General features: G+C 46.5%; 1 protein-coding gene across 2 annotated transcripts in view; it reads right to left on the reverse strand.

The window, feature by feature from the left end:
* The window catches only part of UBE2G1 (ubiquitin conjugating enzyme E2 G1), an 89,556-nt gene extending 85,783 nt beyond the window's left edge, over positions 1 to 3,773 (reverse strand). Inside the window, exon 1 of one of the 2 annotated variants that reach the window (XR_003507019.1) lies at positions 3,365 to 3,749. Coding sequence is in view for 1 of the 2 variants with exons in the window: in XM_027519740.1 (XP_027375541.1) it covers positions 3,365 to 3,410 (46 nt within the window). In the remaining variant the exon portion in view is untranslated. Of the gene's footprint in view, positions 1 to 3,364 lie in introns of both variants that reach the window. The other variant, XM_027519740.1, reaches the window with a different exon arrangement.
* Between the last annotated feature and the right edge of the window lie 6,250 nt (positions 3,774 to 10,023).

The following is a 10,023-nucleotide window of genomic DNA, read 5'->3' on the forward strand; positions in this document are numbered from 1 at the left end:
CCGTATTTCACAGTTATATTAAATCGCTGCTCCCTGGAAGACAACGCTGCAAATTAAAAATAAAGCTTCTAACAGGAAGGTCCTGAATATGAATAGATTCATACACTTACTACCTGTGTGACCTTGGATAAGTAATTTAAACTCTCTTAGCCTCAATTTCCTTATTAGGAGGATTAAATGAGATATATACATAAAGCTCTCAGCACAATTCCAGGTACATACTAGTTCTCAGTAAACATTAGCCCATATAAACACACAAGACCCCATGGTGTGCTACAATCCATGAGGTCACAGAGTTGGACACGACTGAGCGACTGAACTGAACTCAAACACACAAGAAACTATCAATGATGGTTGCTTCCGAAAAAAAAAAAGTAGTCTGGGTCAAGGGTGGAAACATGATACCTTTTCTATCCTCTGTATTTTTAACCACTGCTTATATCTTTTTGAAAAATTTAAATCATCTCTTTCGCTGTGGAATTTCTTAGTATTTAGCATTATGCACTGCAAAAGCTGAACTGTGACTGCTGAATTCGCAAAGGAGTAAGTCATAGTCTAATAATACCCACAAAGAAATACAACCTATCTGATTTCATGAATGTATTTCTTACTTGCTTCACAACAGCCATTCTGGTCTTAACCAAAACACCTTAAACCAGAGGTTTTTCAACCTCGGATGACTTTGTCCCTCGGGGGACATCTGGCAACAGAGACATTCCTGGTTGTCACAACTGAGGCGGTATACTACTGGCATCTGGTGGGTAGTGGCCAAGAACACTGCTTAACATTCTATTACATAGTATATAGGCCTGCACCACAGTAACTGCAACCCAAGGAACCATTCCACTTCACTCTCAAAGTAACCGGGTTCTTCATTACAATTACCAACAAAAGAAAACAAACCCACAAAATAAATTCTCCCCTCAAGTAATAAAGTAAAATCCTTAAGGACTGGTAGACTAGGGGCTTAGTAAACTAACCACTGTTGGCCACTATTTTAAGTTTCCAAAATTCTACCACCTAGAATGGCTTAGGTTTGAGTGTCTACTCAGTTCAATATATTACACAATTTTTAAAGCATTTATTATTAAGCCTTTCAAAAATTCACTCTAAATGAGTTCAAGAGATAACAGTTTACCATTTTTCCTGTTTTCAAATGATATCTAAAGAACCAAAAAGCTCAAACAATGTACTACTAAAGACTAAACAGGGCCTTTATTTCAGTATGTAGTTATCAAGTCTTTCCAATAAACTTGATATTTTCACATTTCGCTTAATGCACTGGCCTTGGCCTACTTCATATATTCTGAGTATGTTAATTAATATCCTTCAAAAACTTAAGAAAATATTAACAACAGTCCTTGTTTCTAATTGAGAAGGCAAGAAAAGTAATCGGCAGCTAAGTAATTTTATAATAAGGCATGAAAGATTACAAACTAAATCATTCTGTCCTCCAACCTTAAAGCGTATCTTGGTAAGCCTTAACAAAAAGTCATCCGTTAAGAAAGCGTTTTGGAAAATGTCTTTATCAATATTTGGGATTAATCTTTTAAGAGTGCAAAACTGAACCAACTGGCTATCAAAATTTAGAGTCTGTTCACAAGTAGGTTGGAAAGAATTTTGAAATACTGCTACTGCTAACACTGTTATTAGTCATACTTTATTTTCATAGCAACTGCTTAACTTCTTTTACACCTTTAAATAAATATATATATATACACACCTTTCCCATTATTTAAGTTGAGTACTGTTTTAATATTTAATACTGTTTAATAGTTCACATAATTAAAACTTATTCTGATCAAGGAATTCTTAGGGAAACAAAATAACATCTTAATTCCTTCCACCAAAACAAACAAAAAAAAAACACAGAACAGTAAGCTGTGTTTGCAACTACAAGATACAATAAAGTTGTTATTCATTCAGTGCTTGTCCAATACATTATTTGCGATGGACACAGAGATCACCAGAACTTCTCCATTCAGTCTAGATCACTCCCCCTGACCATCCAGAACTTCAGTATGTGTCCAAACTTGCTTGCTCATGGTCTAATAATAAACCTAACTATACAACCTGTAACAGCCCCTGACAACCTTTTCCTTAAGAAGTCACAAAGGTGATTTAACCAGCACCTCAAACTCTTTGTAAACCTATTGCAAAAACGGATGTCCATTCCAGCCTCTAGGTTCTGCCGACGGCTCAGGGCCTCCGGCGGTAGAGAGGAGAGGTGAAGATCCGCCAGAATCGAGAAGGACAGCCGCCGGGCGTTGGGCAGCAGAAGCTAACTGCTGGTTCATTTCTCTTTAAATCTGGCAGCACGTGGGGAGGCATTGTGAAGCCACCAACCCGCCTCCCCCTCTTTCACTCCGCACACGTACGTCTCCAATGCGCATGCTCCGCTCACACAGTCCTAGCAGAGTCGGAGCCAACCCCCTAAAAAGTCAACCTGGAAGCCGCAAACGGCCGGAGGCCGGGACAATGGGGGAGGGGGGACGCAGGCACCTCTGGGGAGGCAGACCCGGCCGCCGCCCCAAGCCAGAGCCCGCGGGCCGCAGCCCCGGGGCCCCGCAGGCCTGCACAGGAGCCAGAATCGCTCGGAGCACAAAGCCCCGAGCTGGCCAGCGAGCGGCTCTCGGCTCGGCCCGCTCCTACCCTCCCCCAGCCGGGCGGCGCAGCCGGAGCCCGTGCCAGGCGGAGGCAGGCGAGGCGGCGTCCCGCGCCCCGCCGGGCTCTCAGACCCCGTGCGCCAGCGACCAGGCCGCAGAGGCCGGCGCTTTTGTTGTCCGCCACAACTACGCGGACCCGGCGCTGCCCGGGCAGAAGTTTGGCGCGCCTCACCTACCCGCCCCGCGGCCAGTTCCTCTCGCCCACCCTGCCCCCGGCTGCCCGCTCCGCGGTTCAGACAGCCGAGCCCGCGACGCGCAGCCGGCCGGGCTCAGATGCTCTACCTGCCTCGGGGGGTCCAGCGGTCTCGGGCGCACCTGAGCCCGGACCCGCCCCTCCAGGGAGGGTCCGCCGGGACAGGGTACCCACAGCCCCTCCCCCGCAACGTCCCACCGAACAGTGGGGGAGGGGACAAGCTCCCCTCCATCCCCGGGGGTGCCAGGCCCCGTCCGGGGGCCGAGGCTGGGGCGCGCCCCCGCCCCCAACACCCTCGGAAAGCCGGGGAAGAAGTGATGGACCCGGCCCGGACCGGCGCCCAGGCTCCCCACTCTCGCAGGCCCGCGCCCGATCTCGCCGGAGCCTGCCGTTCCCCTCGACCGTCCGGCCCGCCAGCCAGGGAGCGCCCTGGAGGAGAGGAGAAGCGGGCAGCTGCTCGCCGCGATCGCGGCCCGGCCCGCCGCCCAGCCGTCCGCTCCCTCACCTGCCAGCTGTCTTCGCAGTAGCAGTGCCGACTGCAGCTCCGTCATCCTCCCCGCCAAGGGCCCGGGCTGGCGCCGGGGCTTCCGAAGAACTGGGCACAGGCTCCGGAGATGCTGGAGCTGGGTGTGCTGAGGAACCCGGGCCCCCACGACGGGAGCGCCGAAGCTGAGGGAGGCTGGGCTGTGGCGGCAGTAGCGGCGCCTCGCTGCCGGTGCGAGTCCGCTCGCTTCAGCTTTCCTCACAGCGCCTCACGCCCGGAAGGGGAGGGTACCCGTGCCGCCGCGGCGCGCACTGGGACTTCGCTCGCCCGCTTCCCTCCTTCAACCCGCCCGTCGGCCCCACCGGTGCCTTCCCCCGCCACAGCCTCACAGCGCGCAGGGCCGCTCCGCGCAGGCGCGCTGGGGCTGCCTACTTCGGAAGCAGCCTGCCCGCTAGCCCGACCCTTCTGCCTCCTGCTCCGCCTCCGGAGGCGGAACCCCGCCCCCTACGCGAATTGGCCTCTGTCGCCGCCATCTTGGGAAGGTCGCCGCCCGGCCAAGTGCCTGGCCCCGGCGGCAGACGCCCCGCGGACGCCATGACAGAGAGGTCGCGGAGTGTCAAGACGCCGCCTCCGAGTCGAAGCAGGTGGTCAGCAGGGAGCGAAGGGCCAAGAGAAGTGATAGGTGCCTAGTTGCTGGCGAGCGCCCAACAGCACACAGGGTGTGCGAATTAGTCATTGTTAAAGCCGAACTTAGTACTGGTGTGCCCCATTTTAAGCACACCCCTAAAATAGACTTCATATATGCTGGTAATTCACTTTACAGAAAGATACACAGATTCTTCAAGAAAAATGCTCTGCATCTCATAGTACAAAATGTTTAAACATCGTTAGTAATCTCTATGTGTAAAGTGAGTTGAGATTAGCAAAATCTGATATACACAGTACAAAATGTCCAGAAAGGCATCTATTATGTAAAGTCAAAGTGTGGGCTCTAAAGTTTGGAAAAAATCACTCTACCTCCTCTCACCCTTATTCCCACAGCCTTGCGTAACACAGTCTCAATAAACAGACAAAGCAGAAGGAAAAAATGATACCTAATGGCATATTCAAAAGCAGAGACATTACTTTGCCAACAAAGGTCAGTCTAGTCAAGGCTATGGTTTTTTCTGTGGTCATGTATGGATGTGAGAGTTGGACTGTGAAGCGCCGAAGAATTGATGCTTTTGAACTATGGTGTTGGAGAAGACTCTTGAGAGTCCCTTGGACTGCAAGGAGATCAGCCCTGGGATTTCTTTGGAAGGAATGATGCTAAAGCTGAAACTCCAGTACTTTGGCCACCTCATGCGAAGAGTTGACTCATTGGAAAAGACTCTGATGCTGGGAGGGATTGGGGGCAGGAGGAGAAGGGGACGACAGAGGATGAGATGGCTGAATGGCATCACTGACTTGATGGACGTGAGTCTGAGTGAACTCCGGGAGTTGGTATTGGACAGGGAGGCCTGGCGTGCTGCGATTCATGGGGTCGCAAAGAGTCGGACACGACTGAGCAACTGATCTGATCTGATCTGAATGGCGCTCAAATTTGTATTTGTTCCTTCAACAAATATTTATTAAAGCCGCATTAACCTTATACCTGAACTGGATGGCTCTGTTCCTCGCCTCAAAGGGCTTACAGTCTCCGAGCTCCAGGTAAGGTAGCCAGAGAAGGAGCAGGTTCTAATACAGTTTATTGACTCAAAAAATTACTGAAAAAACTGTGCTCACTCTCCCCGCAAGAACAAGAATTAAAAAGAACAAATAAACAATCTGAATAAAAACATAAATCGACCGTTTAATAAAAAGGAGTAAGTTTGGACTCCTGTGGGAAACAACTCCAAGAAGCTAACGCAGATTTTGTGAAGCCTAAGGCAATGGCACCCCACTCCAGTACTCTTGCCCGGAGAATCCCACCAATGGAGGAGCCCTGGTAGGCTGCAGGCGATGGGGTCGCCAACAGTTAGGCACGACTGAGCAACTTCATTTTCACTTTTCACTTTCATGCATTGGAGAAGGAAATGGCAACCCACTCCAGTATTCTTGCCTGGAGAATCCCAGGGACAGAGGAGCCTGGTGGCCTGCCACCTATGGGGGTCACACAGAGTCGGACATGACTGAAGCGACTTAGCAGTAGCAGTAACATTTACCCCATTTGAAGGACTCTCTTTAAGGGAAAACATTTTTAAATAGGGTTGGAATATGACTGTCTATTTAGAATGAGAAGATAAACCACAAATAACTGTAGTCTTAGAGAATTGTTCCCTTTCTCTGAGATCTCTTCAGGCAGGTTATCAGAAATTCTGCTTGGCTGCAGCATGGTCTCTTCTCTCACCTAGAACAAATTCCAGCCCTGACAGGGACTCTAAAGATTCTTTAGCTTTACCCGGAAAGGAAAAAAAAAAATCCATTTCTGACACTAACTGTCCTTTCTGGACCAAGAAAGTCTTTCTTTTTAAGTAAATTTTTACTTTTATCAAAAAAGCAAGTATACAGTTCATAATCAGTGTATTAAGGATTATTGTGGAAAGCAAACATGGAGGGGAGGGGAATTAAACAAAAAATGTATTTCTCACATAGTTCCTTCCTCATTCCTAAATCCTGCTTACCACAGGCAATCCTTTTTAACTCTTTTAGTAGTTTCTTCTGGTAGTTACCTTCATTTATTCTAAATGATAGAATGCTTTTTCTTGCTTTATCCATTTTAGACCTAATACATTTATTCTTATTGTAACTGATAAGAATTTAAGGACTCCCCCATGGCTGCTCTCCTTGGGTGCTGAATCTACTGCATTCTGGATCAAGAGTAATTTTTTTTTGTTTACTCCCTTCTTTTGCTGGAGAATATTATCACATAACTTCTGATGAGTACACATGAGGCAGATTTTCAAATATTATAACAATGTGTGGAAAATGACATTATTTTAAACAGCTATAATTAAGTGCCACTTTAGCTGGGTATAGAATTTTATCTAAAATCAAATACATTTTCTTCAAAAATGTGAAAGCATTGGTCCATTGTCTTTTAGCATCCAGTGTTGCTGTTGATTCTTATTCTATTGTCACTGACCTTTTCTTTTTCTTCCCTGGCTAGTCTTAGGATTTTTGTTGTTGTTGTTATTTTTGGTATTTTAACATGTGTTCATATGTCTATAGGGTGTTTTCTTTTTTAATTCACTGTGTTCACAGAGCTTTGTGGTGATAGAATGGTTGTTTTCATACAGAGATAAGCTTAGAATAATGAGATGGTCTGCATTTTCCTGGTATATAAAAATTATTTTTAAAAGCAGTCGAGATTTTTAAAGGAAAACTTTTGTTTTGTTTTTGTTGGCTGCTTGGAATTTATTGTCCACTTGGTGCAAGGCACAGAGTTATGGGATGTGAAGAAGGCTCTTGTGTGACTTGGATAGTAAAGAGTAAGGTCTCTCAACTTCCTTTTTGGTGTTTTGCTGTTTTAATATTAAAAACTGAACTGCTTCCATTGGCTGCAACCTGCTTATTCTTGGGCAGAGGAGGGGAGGGGAGGAGAGGGGATGGGGAGGTCTCTGATGAACCTAGCGTCTTGGAAAGAAGCCTGACAGCTGTGGTGGTCACTCAGGATGGGGGGCCTGCAGTTCGTTTTGCCAGGCTGGCCACCAGGCTGCTGCTTCCCCATGGCTTACAGAGCCAGGTCACAGGTGATCATGCTGGTGGAGGCTGGGCAGACTCTGGGGTGCTCTGGGGACTCCAACACTGTGGCCGTAACGGGAGAGTGGACTTCCTGAAAAAGAAGCTTGCCCACCAGTGTCTTGGGTGTGCCTTGGGGGGACCCTGGTGGTGGGGGAAGACCATGTGGTGGGGTATGGCTTCTGCAGGAGCAGTTACTGGAAGTGAAACCAAGGAGGTGCTGGTAGTAGTCATGAGGGGGATGGCTCCCTTGCTCTAGCTTGCGGGCTAGTGGAAACCTTGGTGGTAACCCCTCATGGGCCTCGCTATCATGGACAGCAGGAACTGGGACACTAGGTGGCAGAGCCCATCTACCTAGGAGAAAGTGGGTGGCTGCTCCACGAAGCAGATGTGCAGGGTTATTTTTTAATTTTTATTTATTTATTTGTGGCTGAGCTGGGTCTTCCTTGCTGCCCAGGACTTTCTCTAGTTGTGGCATGTTGGCTTCTCGTCATGGTGGCTTCTCTTGTTGTGGACTGTGGGCTGTATGGCACACAGGCTCAGAAGCTGTGGCCCATGGCTTTAGTTACCCCACAGCATGTGGAATCTTCCCAGACCAGGGATCAAACCGGTGTCCCCTGCATTGGCAGGTGGATTCTTAACCATTGGACCACCAGGGAAGTCCAAAAAAGCGGTTGATTTTTATATGTTGATTTTACAACTTTACTAAACTCTAAATTAACAATTTATGTATAGGTGATTTTGTATTTATACATAAATAATATATGTCCAAATATTGGCATTTCTATTTCTTCCTTTTGATGTATCATTTCTCTTTTTACCTCACTGTGCTGGCTAGGATCTCCATCACAGTTGCATAGTTCTTTTTTTTTTTTTTTTTTCAGGTTGTAGATTTTTTGTGGACTCTTTTAGCAGGTTAAGGAAGTTCTTTTCTAGTCCTTACTTATTAAGATTTATTTTTACAATAATTCCCAAATTTGTATCTTCAGCCTAGATCTTTCACCAGTTTATGTCAGCACATCCAACTGTCTAACTCTGTGTTCATTGATTTAACAAATGTTTTATTGAGCACTTACTGTGAGCGAGAGTTGATTCTAAGACCTAGGGCCCAGGAGTAAACTAGACAGACCAAGTCCCTGCCCACACGGATGAACATCCAGTGGGACAGGACAGTCAGTTAAAAAGGTAAACAGATATTAAACAAGTCATCATTGGATTATGATAAGTGCTTCCTGGGTGGTGCTAGTGGTAAAGAACCCACCTGCCAATGCAGGACACATAAGAGACACAGATTTGATTCTTGGATCAGAAAGATTCCCTGGAGGAGGACATGGCAACCCACTCCAGCATTCTTGCCCGGAGTACCCCATGGACAGAGGAGTCTGGTGGGCTATGGTGCATAGGGTCACAAAGAGTCAGACACGACTGAAGCGACTTAGCACTCAGGCACACACATGATGGAAATAAAAGGATAAGGAAAAGGATTTATTTTTGATAAGGTAGTCAGGGAGTCCTCTCTCAAGAGATTATACTTGAGCTGAGTTCTGAATTACAAATAGGAGGTCCCATTTGAGGATTCTGGGCAAGAGATTCCAGGCTGAGGAAAAGCTACTGCTAAGATCCTATGGGAAGAAAGAGCTTGGCTTGTACAGAGACTAGAAAGAGGGTCAGCACGTGTGAGGTGGCTCTACAGGAGCCTGATGAAAAGGGTGCTAAGAGCAGGTTGGAAAGGCAGATAGGGGTTATCATACCGGAAGCCTTGTTGACCACAGGAAACAGTATGGATTTTAGTTTAGTTACAGTGGAAGTCTTGAAACGGGGGCAATCAGATTTATATTGTTTAAAGCTCCCTTTGATGCTTATAGAAAAGAGAAGACTTTGCCAGAAGGTCAGTCAGAAGGCTATTGCAAAAGATGAAGCAAAAGACAGTGGTAACTTGAACCAGAATGGGGGCAAGGATGGAAAAGCACGTATGGGGAGGGGAGATTGGGAATGAAGTTGAGATACATTTTGCAAGTAAAATACAAAGGGCTTGATGGTGGATGTCGGTGAAGGGGAGACATGACTCCTAGGTTTATGGAATAACTGGCTTGATTTCAAATAGGGAGAAGAGAACAACAGGTTTGGCAGGGGTTATCAAGGGATCTATTTTGGATGAGTTATATTTTAGCTCTTTATTAGACATCCAAGCAGAGATGGCAAATTAGCATATGAATGCATAAGACTGGAGCTCAGAGGAGAGGCCAAGGCTATAAATTTGGAGAGATCAGGCTTCCTATGGAGAGAATAAACAGAAATTTTTTTTTTTTTTGGCTGTGCAATGCCCAGCTTGCAGGATCTTAGTTCCCCAACCAGGGCTAGAACCTGGGTCACAAAAGTGAAAGCCCAGAATCCTAACCACTAGGTCTAACCATGAGGGAACTCCTCAGATTTTAAGCATACAAATGAATCCAGAACTGCTCAGACATTTAGAGGTCAGGCTGAGGAGGAGGAGCCAGCAATGGACGGTCAGAAAAATTGCACACAAAGGAGAAAAACCAGTGTGTGGTGTTACAAAAGCCAAGGCAGGAGCAAATGTTCCCAGGAGGAAGGAATGGTCAATTGCCACATGCTACTGAGAGACAGAGAAAGATGAGGACTGAAAAGGATACACTGAATTGTCTTTTTTTTTTGGATTGATACAACTGGCATTTATTAGAAATTCACTATGTATAAAATAAAGAACTACTTTGATGCATTTGCTCACAGATTCTGTACATTGACCCTATTGCTTCCATTCGAAAGATAAGGAAACTGAGGCTTAGATTCAGTGGACTACTCTTAAACCATAGTAAGTGGTAGAACTGGGATTCAGACCCCAGTCTGTCTGTTGCCAAAGCCTGAGTTATTACCCATTGGAGCGCACAGCCTTCCCTCACGGCAGGTGTAAGAGGCTGCAGTTTGTCTCCTTAATGTACTAAGTTACTTAACAACTCACTCAA

The sequence above is a fragment of the Bos indicus x Bos taurus genome, chromosome 19 (assembly GCF_003369695.1).
Source record: "Bos indicus x Bos taurus breed Angus x Brahman F1 hybrid chromosome 19, Bos_hybrid_MaternalHap_v2.0, whole genome shotgun sequence".
Classification (NCBI taxonomy): domain Eukaryota; kingdom Metazoa; phylum Chordata; class Mammalia; order Artiodactyla; family Bovidae; genus Bos; species Bos indicus x Bos taurus.